Here is a 13,559-nt window from a genome sequence, read left to right as displayed (position 1 = left end):
CCCCAAAGCATCCCTCAGCCCCCCACCCCACCCCCCAAACACACTCAGAGGATCTGGATTAGTCTTCATTTCCTGTTGGCCTGGGCCGTACCAATAACACACTGGTTCACCTGTGGGCAGAGGGTTTAGACAGGATAAAAACGTTTTCTGAGTAAACAAAGAGTTTTCTCCAAGATCGCCTCCCACCCCCAATACTGGGGCTGCCCTCAGAAAATACTGAAACAAGGGCTCTTAAGACAGGTTCAGGCTGGTCTCAGTAAAGGTTAGCTCTGTGCCCACTAACCACACCAGGTCTGGAGGAAGTAAAGAGGAGCAACTGAGAAGGGATGGCAGCCACAGGAGCAGAGAGCAGAGAGAGATGGAGCGACGGAGTCCATTTCCAGAAGTACTGTGCCCCAGACACTCCAATCCCTCCCACAGCTTACTGGTTAATAAGTTAGATAAAACATGAACAATACTCATTTAAGAACCAAGGCTCCTTCAAAAATAAATGATCCCAAGTCTAGGCAGGATATGTACAAGATGAATCTAGAATAAAGACTACAGGGTCCTGTCTAAAGGACACAGAAGCTAACTTAAAGGAGCTCCCACTGGCCAAAGATGGGGCAATTTGAGCATCAGAAAGAATAATGACTACAAAGGATATATATCAAATCCATAAGCATCTGTAAAATGACACGCCCCAGACAAAAACACTTGGTCACCTTTGGAAGTTGCTAAGATACCAACTTCTAATACTGGAAATTGATAAAGAATCTAGCATTTACCCTGCCTTTCCTATACAGACTGGATTTCAGAGTAACCAAATATATGGCAAGGGAAAGTTCTTTATAGAAGAAACAAGACTAAAAATGTAAAGTGACTGAGAAAATTAAACTCCCTAATAATAGATCTAGGTATGATCATTGTTCGATAAAATCACTAAGTGAAATCACTAGGTCAATAGGGAGTTTTCAAATGGTAACAAGCTGGTAACACCCAAATCCCATGATTGATTTTTATTTCATTAAAAGTAAAACAATTAGATATTAGGTGCCTCCTGATGTAATAGAAAGTATATTGTACCATCTAAGTTTTCTTGTCAAGAAATATAAGTCTGGGGGCGCCTGGGTGGCACAGCGGTTAAGCGTCTGCCTTCGGCTCAGGGCGTGATCCCGGCGTTATGGGATCGAGCCCCACATCAGGCTCCTCTGCTGTGAGCCTGGTTCTTCCTTTCCCACTCCCCCTGCTTGTGTTCCCTCTCTCACTGGCTGTCTCTATCTCTGTCAAATAAATAAATAAAATCTTTAAAAAGAAAAAAAAAAGAAATATAAGTCTGATTCAAATCTAATCAAGCCCCTAAATCTACTAGATAAAAAAGTTTGGAAGGAGGAGGAAGCAACCAGACAAAATCCAGAATATGGTATATTCTATATGACAAATGACCCTATTTCTTCAACAAATAAATACCACAAAAGGGGTGAGATCATTACAGATTAAAAGAAATTTAAGAGACATTTCAACAAGATGAAATGGGTGGCCCTTGCTTTGATCCCTATTGGGAAAAGCCTAATATATTAAAGCCATTTCTGAGACAATCAGGTGAAATTTAATAATGCGATAACTTTAGGATACTAAAGCGTTTATACTGTTTATACTGTTGGCTGTTAATGATGTTGATACAACTATAATTGAACTTGCAAGATAGCAAGGGGAATCCCGATCAAAGCAGAAGCCCAGGGCGGGGTACCAAGGGAATGGACTACTTCCCTGGTGGCAACCAATGCTCATTGCCAGGAAGCCCGGTACAGCAGAAGGACACATCTGACCGGAGATGCTGAATAAAGCCAGAACCTATCATAGGGCAATACCCTCAAGAAAGGAGCAGCCAGAGAAAAAAATTACCCTCCACAGACAGACCATAAAGACACTTTAGTGGAAGGAGCATTAGTCTCCTAGAGAATTCATGGCATGGCCTTCCCTCCACTTAATGTTTAAGTGGGTTTTGGAGCCTGACTTCACACTACTCTCCTTTTTTGAGAGAGAGAGCATGTGCACGCGTGGGGCAGGCCAGGAGAGAGAGAATCTTAAATGGGCTCCACAAGACGTGGGGTTTGATCTCATGACCCTGAGATCATGACCTGAGCTGAATCAAGAGTTAGATGCTTAACCGACTGAGCCACCCAAGCGCCCGCATCTAAGTCTCTTTTGATCCAGCAATCCCATTGCCAGGAATCTCTCCCTACATACTTAGATGTAACTAAACAAATACAAGGTTATGTACAAGGTTAGTCAACACGGTCTTGTTTGTAACAGAAAAAAAGGTGGAAACAATCCAAGTGTCCAGTAGAGGGAACTGGTGGATAAACTTTGGTGCAGCCACACCACGGAGCCCTAGGCAGACATAAAAATAATGGTATCTGTGTGCTGGTGGGGAGTAATCTTAGGGTTGTCTTGTTAAGCAAAGTACAGAACAACATATATATATGAAAAGAGAGATGTCTTCTATATAAGAAGGAAGGGGATAAGCACCTGCATATTGCTTATATTTGCAAGAAGAAACACTGAAAGGATAAGTAAAATGGTAAATGTTAAAAATGACTACCTCTACCAGGGCAGGTGGGGAGAATGGGGTGCACAGGGGCAGTGGTAAAACCTCATTGGTTGTCTATAGCTTTTATATCATTTTGACCTCTTAACTACCCCAAGACCCAATAGCTAAAAATGGATCGAGAGGTATCGCCCCAATGCCTGGCAAAATCCTTTCCAGATAAATGTGCCCTTGGCCTAAAGGACTAAATGGGCCCCTAAAGGGTCAGAATGGAGAAGCCTACAACCACCCAGGGGTCCTGACGGGGCCTGGGCTTGGTGGTAACTGCACCTTGGAGGCAAAGCGTAGGGAGTTGAGGGACTCGGAGACGTTCTCTTCTAGGGGGGAAATGTTCACGAACATGAGCCTGTGGAGAGAGGGGAGGGGGCCAAACCCCAGCATTAGTGGCTGGGTGGACCCTGCACCAGGTTCCCACTGTTGCCCCTTTCCCACCCCTGACGACAGCCTCACAGTCTCCACCATCCCCCTCTGTCTGTCCCTTTCACTCACATCTTAGCGCTGCCACCCAGGGAGTTCTGCAGCAGATAGGTGAGCTTGCTGTTCCGGTAAGGAACGTGGGACTCCTAGAGGATTGAGGGAGATAGGTGATTAGGGTAGGACAAGGTTCAGCATGAGCAGCCTCAACCTACTCCAGGTCCCACCGGCCCCCATCCCCATTCCCACCTTGTTGCTCAAGGCCATGATGACCAGCCCCAGGGTAGACAGGCTGCTGTTAATGGCTTGTGTTTCCCGAAGGCGTTCCCGTTCCCCAGGGCCAAGGGCTAAGCCAGGGTCTAGCCGCTCGCTCCCAGCAAGGTCCACCAGGCTGAGGGGGGCCCCACACTGCAGTCCTCGTCCAGCGTGCTCCCCACAGATCTGTAGCTGGAACACACTGTGACTGCGTGATGATCGCTCGTTCTGGGACGTGCGGGCCACTGCCCGGTTCTGGCGGGCCAGATGGAGCAGGGCCTCCACCTGAAGACGGGAGTAGCAAGGGGCAAAAGCAGGCAGGGAGTCAGCACACAGCTATGTCGGTACCAATGAACCAGAGTCAGCACCTGCCCTCTTGAAGATTTCTTTCTAGCCAGTGAAGAGAGAGAATGACTAAGTATAATGTACAGTTATGGCTGAGAGTACTGAGGAGAAATAAGGAGCATGTGAAGGTTGGGTGAGGGTTACAATTTTAGACAGGATGGCCGGGGACAGCACTGGCCTTAAACTCTGAAGGCAGGGAGGGAGCAAGCCGTTCCAGGAGAGGAACATTCAGGCAAAGGCCCTGATTGGAGAATGTGACGAGACAGCTGGGGAACAGCCAGGAGGCCAGCATGGCTAGAGTGAGCTGAGTAAGGGGAGTAGTAGGAAATAGGACCTGAGATGCAGCAGACAGGGGCCAGGAAGCCCTCGGCCCATGCGTCACTCCACTGCTAGTTCCCTAATGCAGACAGATCTACCTTACAGCCCACGGGCCAAAAGTGATGTGGTGACCCACCCACGTAACCTACACTTCCCCCACCCTTCCACGCTCTCCTGTTCCCTCCTTCATCCACGCACATACTCTGCCACCCTGTCCGCTCCTCCCCATTCTCCAGTCCCAGTGCCCCTCGGTGCTTACCTCTTTCTCACAGGAGACAGGTACATATCGGGCATTGGTGACAGTAAGCTCCTCACTCCCTGGCCCTGCCCGGCGAATCTCACACTCACCACCCTGGCCCTTCCGGGTCCCTGTGGCCAGCAGGTCTCGGACAGTCTCATTATAGATCTCTACGTAGCTTGCCACAAAGCTGTAGGTCCAGCCCTGGCCGCCCAGCTCATGGGCCACAGAGAAAAGGTGCCGCAGGGCCCGAGGGATCAGGCCCTCCACCTGGGGGTCTCCCCCAGGCCCACCCTCCATCGTGAAGGTCTTGCCACTGCCTGTCTGGCCATAGGCAAAGATGCATACTGGGTAGCCATCCAGGGCTGACTGGACAAGCATGGCAATCTCCTCGAACACTTCGTCCTGTCCACTCCCTGGTGGGAATACCCGGTCAAAGGAGAAGTCGTGGCGGGTGGTGGGGGCTGGTGCCCCACTCAGGGTCCCACGACGCTCGTCAGGCCGGGAGATGCTGAGGCGTGTTGAAGGATCGGAGGGCCCACTGGGGCCAGAGGGAAACAGGAGGAAGCCCGGGGATGGGGTGGGCTCCCCTGGAAGGACAGGGCGGACCCGGCAGAACACACGGATATTGCCTTTGAGCTCCTGTAGCTGGTTGTGTAGTCGCCGGCGCTCCATCTCTAGCCCATGGAGACGTTCTCCTTGCTCCACCAGTAAGGCCGCCTGGGTTGTAGCCTCCTGGCGCAGAGAGGCCACCTCCGCTCGGCTGCCTGACAGAGCTGCTTCCGATGCCTGCAGGCTCCTCTGTCCGGGACGGAATGGACACAGAGGTGAGACACAGCGAAGAATAAGGGCAAGTCATGACGAGGTGGGGGGTGGAGGGAGGGTGGCCCCTGTCCCCAAGGACTTCACAGTCTGCTAAGAAAAAAGTAAGAAAATAGGAATCATGGTGCCAGGTCAGGGAGTGCTATGGGAACAGCCAAAATGGGCACAAGGACGATGATAGCTAAGCTGACACCCTAAAGTATCGGAATAAACCAAGGAAAAGACAGAACAGAAAGAACGTTCTACAAAAAGGGAAGTGCATATGCAAAATGCCCTGAAGAGAAGATTGAATCATTTGAGAAACTGCAAGTAATTCCATCTAGTTGGTGCTCACCAAGGAGTCAAATGGAGTTGAGAAGAAGAGAAAACTGAGAAAAAAAAATCCGTGGGGATCTTTGATCAGGAAAGAAAGAGACAGAGGAGGAGATGGAGGACTAGGGGAGACAGATTGGGGGTGGGGGACACTATGAAAGCAGACAGGATAGGGAAAAGTGGGGAGGATGCAAGACACAGTCAGGAGTGGGCAAAGGTGGAGAAGGAGAGAGGAATACTGCTGCAGAGAGGTGGCCAAGGACTCTGAGCCCAAAGAGACTTCAGGGTAACCCAGAAGGGAGGGTTGGCATTTGGTGAGAAAGGTGGCCCTTACCTCTTGTTCCTCCAGCCGGGCGGCCAGCCCCCTTCGCTCCTCCTGCAATCCCAGTTGTTCTTTCTGGAGCTCTTGCACCAAGCTCTCCTGTGTGCCCAGCTGTTCTTCCAGCTCCAGGACACGGGCCCGGAGGTTTCCCAACTCCTGCTGGCCCTGCTCAGCCTGGGCCTGCACTCTGGCCAACTCCCCTTCCAGTGTCCTGCACTCTGCCCCCAGGGCCCTGGACTGTTGCTGGGCCTCCTTGAGTTGGTCCTGCAGTTGTTGGTTCTCCTGGTTCAGTGTCTGAGTCCTCTCACGGCAGCATTTCAGCTCAGCATTTAGGTCACATAACTGACCCTTTAAGTCCCAGGCCGGACGTTTGGTGGGTTTCTTCCCTCCCAGCATGGGAGGGGCAACTGCTAAGATGGACATGGCAAGGACAAAGTCAGGGAAGTCGTGGCTTTCTATCTGTCCTCCCTCCTAGACTTTAAGGCCTCCACACCTGCTGCTACATCTCTTTCCCCTCCAGACAGCAAGGGAACCAAATGGATTTTTTTGGGTACTCCCCACCTCCTCTCTTCCCTATCCCAGCCTCTCACCCAATGGTTGTGCTTGTCACCTACCTCCAGGCTTTTGGGCGGGAATAGCAGGGCCTGGTTTCTGATTCTTCAACACTAGAGAATTGGGGAGTTAACATAAGGAATCACAGCACCAGTGTCCTTCCACCTCCATCATCTCCCTTTACGCATATCCCAAATCTCTTCTCAGCCCCAGCCCTGAAGCACTAGTACCTGTGACAATAGCTGTGGAACATCGGGGTCCTGTCTTCTTGGGAACTTTTGGAGCTGTCAGGAGATGAGAGAGGAAAAAGTAGCACAGTCAATCTCAGGGTGGCATGAACTCTGGCTGGGCCAGGCACAGAGTCTTGCTTTTTCTGAGGATTAGAATTAAGATAACTTCCCTCTTCCCTGAAATCTGGCCAGCTTCTGAAGATATCCTTCCCAGGACCAGAAATTACTCACAACCCCAAGAAATAAGTTGGACTAAGATAAGCAAAACGAGCAGGGGGCAGAACCCTGTGTCAAGTGTGCTACCATTTATATAAAAAAAAAGTTGGAGAACATGTCCAGATTTGCTTGAGCCCCCACAGAATGCCCCTGGAAGGGACAGAACGCCCCTGGGGAGGAGAACTGGGTGGCTGGGGGACAGAGGTAGGACTGTATAATGACTTTTGTGCCTTTGGAATTTGGAGGGGGGGGCAGAGGGAGAGGAAGAGAGAATCCCAAGCAGGCTCCAAGCCCATAGTGGGGCTCGATCTCATGATCCTGAGATCATGACTTGAGGCAAAATCAAGAGTCAGATGCTTAACCCACCCAGCCACCCAGCTGCCCCTTGTGCCTTTGGAATTTTAAAACAAGCGAAACCTATTACCTATTCAAAATAAACTAAAATTGAAAGAAATAAGTGAGTTGAAAAGCACTGGACTTCCATGCCCTTGGTTTCTGCTCACTGCTAGAACCCACCTGTGGTCTGGCCTTGTGGCTGTGGCCTTGCAGTGAGGGCTGGTCCTCTGGGGTGGGATGTGGCAAGTTTGGTCACTGTGTTCAATCCTCGTGTCCTTTTCTGGAGATAGACAAGAATGGGGTCCATTTACTCTCCCTGATTGGTTTAGACATACACTCTCTCTGTCTCTCTCTCTCTCTCTCTCTCTCACACACACACACACACACACACACACTGTACATGTACATGTAAAGCTTTTCCAAACCCAGCTCACCTTTTCAGGCTCTAAGGCATCCTCCATCTGGTCTGGCCCCCTCTTACACCTGGTTCCCGGGAGAGGCAGCCGAGAAGGAGCCTTGACCAGGGGTCTCTTCAGCTCTATGTTCCCCCTCACTTCCAACAAGGGGGACCTCTGCTGGGAAAAGAGAGACCCTTCAGACAACACCCTGGAACCCAAACGTCCCAAGAACTCCCCTTCTTGGTCCCCTAGCCTAATTCTCAACCACCAACAAGCACTGACTGAGTACCTCTTGTATACAAAGCGGGACCCACAGTTGATGTGCCCCCAGAAGGCACAGAGAGAAGTGGGACATAATGCAAAAGTGGGAGAAAGCTCTAAGGGAAAAGTTGGACAGATGCTGGACTTCAGCTAACTTTAAGGGTAGTACTTATTTTTTTTTTTAAGATTTTATTAACTTATTTGAGAGAGAGAATGCACACAAGCAGGGGGAGCAGCAGAGAGAGGGAGAGGGAGAAACAGGCTCCCCGCTGAGCAAGGAGCCGGATATGGGGCTCGATCCCAGGACCTTGGGATCATGACCTGAGCCAAAATCAGACACTTACCCAACTGAGGCAGCCAGGCGCCCCAAGGGTAGTGCTTAAACAAGCAGAGAGAAACGGACAATTTTTCAGAAGGCAAAACCGCAAACATGCACATGATTTGACTGGGAAACCAACAGGCTCTTTCGGCTAGAATGGAGAATCATAAATAAGAGAGAGAGTGGAAGATAGCTAAGACTGAAGACTACATGGGAGGAGCAGGTAACATTTTACTTATTTAAAAAAAAAAACTTCTTTTGAGAGGGAGAGAGAGAATCTTACACAGATTCCACACCCAGCCTGAGCTCCACGTGGGGCTCGATCTGATGACCCTGAGATCATGACCTGAGCCAAAATCAAGGGTCTGATGCTCAATAGACTGAGCCACCCAGGCGCCTCAAGTGGGTAACATTTTAGAATTTGTTTTAAGTGTTTCCTCTGTTATCAACTTAATCCTTACAGCAGCCCACTGAGGAGGTGCTGTTATTAGCCCCAATTTGCAGAGGAGGGAAGGAAGGCACTGAGAGGTAAAATAGCTTGTCTAAGGTCATCAGTGAGTAAAAGGCAGAGCTGCGGTTAGAATCTAGACAGTCTGGTTCTGGACGCCATGTGTTTAACTGCTAGACTATATTGACCTGTAGGGCTTTGATGCCAGGCTAAGGAGGGGTTTAGGCTTTATCCTCGCATATGTGGAAAACGAGATACAGTTCCTGATCAGGCATGTGAAAAATATACAAAAGAGCCTATTTATAAAAAATAGTTGTAAGTAGTCTGACTTGCATGGAGAAGACTAAGAAGCAGCATGACCCAGTCTGGAGACCACCAAAGTACAGGTGAGGGGTGGGGGCAGTGGGAAAGAGAGATCCTCTCCTAAGTACCTCAATTTGGTGCCTGGAGATTATATCCACTCCACAGCTACTCCTGTCTAGGGTGACCAACCATTTTAGTTTGCCCGGAACTAACGAGTTTCTGAGGACACAGAACTTCTCCGTGCTAAAACCAGGTCCTTCCTATGCAAACCCTACTCTGATCCCACCATTAGGAGAGCACTGTGTAGACAGATCAACTTCTGATCTTCACTATGGTTAACTTTTAATTCCAGGGCCAGTCTCTCTGCTCTTTGGCTTACTTCATTCATTCAATATTTACTTAGTGCCAACTATTATGTGCCAGAAAATGATCTGGGTTTGGGAGTAATAGATATGATCCCTGCCTTCAAAATACTCATGGAAAATGGGGAAGAGAAACATTTACTGAATGCTCTCATAAAAAGCGCCCCAAGGAAGGGAGGGATAAGCATGTAGTTCAAATGGGGAGAGTGTCAGAGAACACTTCCAAAAGGTCTTCTAAGGCAAAACCTTGATGATGAGAAAGAGTTAGTCAGGGGGCTTGGGCCAAGGAAGAGCATCCCAGGCAGAAAGCAAGGAGGGGTGCATGCAAGGAATGCCAAGTTGTTCTGTTTAGCTGACACACGGAGAGTGCACAGAAAGTGGGGGAGATGAAGGGAAAGGACTATGGCAGTCGGCATGCCATAATAAGGAGTCGAGCGTTTACTGAAGGCAAGAGGGACCCTGATGATTTTGTCAGGAGAATAATAAGACTAGATTTGTATCAAAAAGTAATGTGAAGCAATGTGAAGAATGAATGGAAGTAGATGAGGGGTATGACAGGCAGAGAGAATGTATCATTCCTTTCTTCCTTCATCCAACAAGGATTTGTTGCACTAAGATTTGTTGCAAGACTGCTCTGTACCAGACACTGTTCTAGAAGCTGGGGTGAGAGTAATGAACAAAATCCCTGACCTCCCAGAACTTACTTTTTAGGGCAGACTTTTCAAACTGGAGTACCACAAAAGAATTAAGCTCTACAAAAAAATGATCCATTTTCTCAATTCTCCCAAGGATGTATACACCTCTTACTGTTCTAGATGCATAAGAGAGAAGTTAATTCATTAGATATAAAGAACGCATAGAGCTTAATTTTCATGGAACTCAGCAGCGAGGGGCTGTTTTAGGAGCGTGAGGGCTAAGCAGAAATCCATCTGAGAGAGGGCAGGCAGTGGGGATGAAGAGGAGGGGCTGGATTACTGGAAACCAAGTATTGGTCTGAGTAGGAGCTGGCCTGGCAAGGGGAAGTAGAGGGCAGTCAGTGAAGGAGATGGAGGAGTCCAGGATGATTCCAAGATGCCTGCCACAGTTCCAACAACCAAGAGAACAGGAGGAAGGGCTGGGTTTTTCTTTTTTTTTTTAAGATTTACTTGTTTTATTTATTTATTTTTTAAAAGATTTACTTGTTTTATTTGAGAGAGGGAGTGCACTTGAGTAGGACGGGCAGAGGGAGAGAATCTTAAGCAGACTCCCTGCTGAGTGCAGAGCCCTATGCAGGGCTTGATCTCATGACCCATGAGATCATGACCTGAGCCAAAACCAAGAGTTGTTCGCTTAACTGAATGAGCCACCCAGGTGCCCCTATACTTTTGTTTTTTAATTAAGCTTTTCATTTAAAACTCATTGCAGATTCACATGAAGTTGTAAGAAACAACATGGAAAGATTCCAGATACAACGAGATATATTCAAGGATGTTTACAGTGTATCCCTATAAACTCTGGAACAATTTGATGCCCTGGTTTTTTTTAAATTTTAGTTTATTGGTTTATTGTCTTTCCTTACATTAGATTGTGAGCATCAAAAGAACGTATCTGTTTTGTTCACAACTATAAAACCAGTATAATGTCTGCTACATGGCAGGACTCAATACATTTTTAAAGGAATGAAATTGGATGTCCACGGTGGGGGAATACTTAAACAAACTGTGATATATCCAGGACACCGGCTTCTATACAAACAAAAAGGGGAAGAAAAAAAAAAAGGAGGTGGCATTATTTTCCCTGCTGCCTGCAGAAATGTGCACAAAGAACAGAGTTATATAACTTATGATATACTTCCCGTCTCCCCATAGAACAGCAGCTTCTCATAGAATGGCATCTATAGAGATGACAGGGATTAATTGTGTTTATTGTTGCATCCCAAGTATCTACAACTGAGCCTGGTACATAGTAGGTGCTCAGTAAATGTGAGAAGGCTTCTACTATTTTTCACTGTCACAATCATACTGATCTGTTTTTTAGCTGTCAGGATACAAAGACCATCTCTTCAGGTTGAAACATGCTTTAGGTAAATCTGAATGTGAAATACTAGTAAACAGAAGATCCAGACAGGAGCCTTTTTCTGGCACCAAAAGTCAATACACTCTTGCTGTCACACATCTCTCTCCACTAGAGAGGGGAGGCTGCAGATGGTTGCGGGGTGCAGTAAGGCGCCGATAAGAGAAGAAACTAAGTCAAACCAGTCTCAGGGAGCAGAGACCTCTGTAAAACCTGAAGAAGGAGAGAGAATGAGGAGTCCTTCCGTTCAGATTACCCCAATCTCTCTATACCCTTTCTGCACTCCAAAGCGACGGCAACAAGAGAGAACTGGAAAGATCATCAGCGGGGATTTGGCCTCAAGCTCCATTTCCCCAGCGGTAGACGGAATCTCAGAACTCTCCTTTCTCAATCACACACTGCCATCGTCGGTAGGAATGGAGAAGTGGGTACGAGTCAGACAGGCCTAAGAATTCGAAATGGGAAATCCTGGAGACATGAAAGCGAGGAAGGGTGTATGGGACTCCTGAAATTGGGGAAGGGCGGGCGGACACGCACTCCGACTTCCTGGGGCTGCTCCCCGCCCTCTCCCTCCCTCCTGTCCACTCCTTCGGGACGCACGGATTTTCGCCCTCCAAGCAGGCAGGACCGAGGCCGGCCGGGAGCCGGGGGCTCGTCAGCATCGGGGACAGGAGACCCAACGCGGCTTCTACTCACCTGCGGCTCCATGTCCAGCTCCGTGCCACACGCGCCAGGGGAGCACAGTGGAAGAGGACACGGCGCCGGGGCTCCCGGGACCCGCGTTCTCTAGCCGGCCCGCGACACAAAGCACGCGCGCTCCGGGCTCCGGTGGCTACCACCTCGGTGCCACACCCGCCACTTTTGAATTCCAACCGCCGCCACCCTTCTCACCTCCCTCCGCACGCAAGGACCAATCGTCGCCGTCGCCACAGCCGAGGGCCAATCGCAGAGCCCTCCGCCTCCCGGGGCCACACCCCGCCAGGCCTGCACCTTCTCCTTCCTGCTTCGCCCGCGTCTGGGAGGCAGGCTGGTTAGTCACACTTCCGGCTCCACTTCCACCTCTCTCACCCACCCCTCTTGCAGCAGTAGTCGCGCTGCACTTCCGCTCGGCTCCCAGCGGCTGCGCCTTACGTCAGAAAATGCCTGGAACGCGGCGCACGGACGTAGCTGGTGTGGGGGTGGGAGTGCTGGAGGTAGGGAATCACGCGTGCGCAAGCGGGGACCTGTTTAGGGGGACGGACGCGACGGGCCCCACCTAGCGACTGCAGCGGGGAACGCACTCGTTACCCCGATCGGATCGTCGTGATTGCGGTTGGTGGCGCGGCGCCTCTCCGCAGTTGTACTCCCGGTAAAGCTCCCGGAGAGTGGGAGCAGGAGCCCTCTCGCGAATGTGAGAGTGACGTTCTGCCCCTTCCGCAATCATTTTGGCATTTTCCACCAAACTTAGGGACCTTGGGTACAGCTTGGCGCTCCTGGAAACCCGACAGTGGGGATTCGAGGAGTTTTCTCTGCAGTCCCCCTCATCACCCTACCTACTAGGTACCTGGGCGCTGATACTGGTGCTGGGGAGCTGGCTTAGGGCCTTCGGAGCCTCGAACCCACGGACGGTATACTGCTTGCATTTATGGAGTATTTTATGATTTTCAGGCTGTCTGCACATGCATTATCTCTTTTAATCGCTAAATTCACTGAGCTCTACTGTGTGCCGGGTGTTTTGCCTGTTACCTGCAAGCTGGGCGAAGGAGGCAGGTTTAGAAAGGTTAAGATACAAGCACAAGGTCCCACTGCTGATTGGGAGTGGATCTAGATTCCGTTAGCTTTAAAATCCAAGCTGTATGTTTCGTTTTGTTTTTTAAGGTTGCAACTTTCTTTTTTTAAAAAAAGGTTTTATTTGTTATTTGACAGAGAGACAGCAAGAGAGGGAACACAAGCAGGGGGAGTGGGAGTGGGAGAAGCAGGCTTCCCGCTGAGCAGGGAGCCGGGTGGGGGGTGCGGGGCTCAACCCCAGGACCCTGGGATCATGACCTGAGCTGAAGGCAGACAACGACTGAGCCAACCAGGCGCCCCCCAAGCTATATGTTACCTCACACTACCTCTAACAATCTTAGTGTCAAAGACATCAAACCCTTACCTGTGAGTTATTTGCAGAGTTCTACTGCATTTATTCGTCGGAGTTTCCAACCAACCTGAAGGTGGGACAGGGATTTTATTGATGAGACTGATAGGGGGACATCTGTTTTGGTGCATTTTTGGAGATTGACGGAACTGGAACTCAAGCCACTTGTTCTCTAATCCAGTGCTTTAACTTGAATTCAAATCTGCTTGTGGAGGGAGCAGACTGTGGGGAGACACAGTGTCTGGAAAACCGGGTGGTCATCCCCCAACCTTTGATAGCTTACAAAACCTACAAAAAGCAGGAGCTTGAAAAGAAGAGAGAGAGAAGAGGAGTGAGGGAGGAAACAAGAA

The 13,559-nt window shown here is 49.5% G+C and overlaps 1 protein-coding gene across 3 annotated transcripts; it reads right to left on the bottom strand.

Annotated features, from left to right (window-relative positions):
• Window positions 1-13: 13 nt before the first annotated feature.
• On the bottom strand, window positions 14-11,978 carry KIFC1 (kinesin family member C1). Of its 3 annotated transcripts, none has more exons than XM_011218556.3 (11): window positions 11,790-11,978; window positions 7,385-7,525; window positions 7,131-7,230; window positions 6,399-6,452; window positions 6,231-6,281; window positions 5,629-6,026; window positions 4,182-4,961; window positions 3,254-3,544; window positions 3,080-3,153; window positions 2,861-2,936; window positions 14-110 (listed from the first exon to the last, which is right to left on the bottom strand). In XM_011218556.3, the coding sequence occupies exons 1-11, from the start codon at window positions 11,799-11,801 to the stop codon at window positions 66-68; spliced, it is 2,022 nt and encodes a 673-aa protein (XP_011216858.2). In that variant the 5' UTR covers window positions 11,802-11,978; the 3' UTR covers window positions 14-65. The 3 variants fall into 3 exon arrangements, with proteins under 3 accessions (XP_011216858.2, XP_011216859.2, XP_002914373.2); XM_011218557.3 differs by having other exon boundaries at window positions 5,629-6,023; XM_002914327.4 differs by having other exon boundaries at window positions 7,385-7,522.
• Between the last annotated feature and the right edge of the window lie 1,581 nt (window positions 11,979-13,559).

The sequence above is a fragment of the Ailuropoda melanoleuca genome, chromosome 5 (assembly GCF_002007445.2).
Source record: "Ailuropoda melanoleuca isolate Jingjing chromosome 5, ASM200744v2, whole genome shotgun sequence".
Taxonomy (NCBI): Eukaryota; Metazoa; Chordata; class Mammalia; order Carnivora; family Ursidae; genus Ailuropoda; species Ailuropoda melanoleuca.
This window is presented reverse-complemented; position numbering and strand designations above follow the sequence as displayed.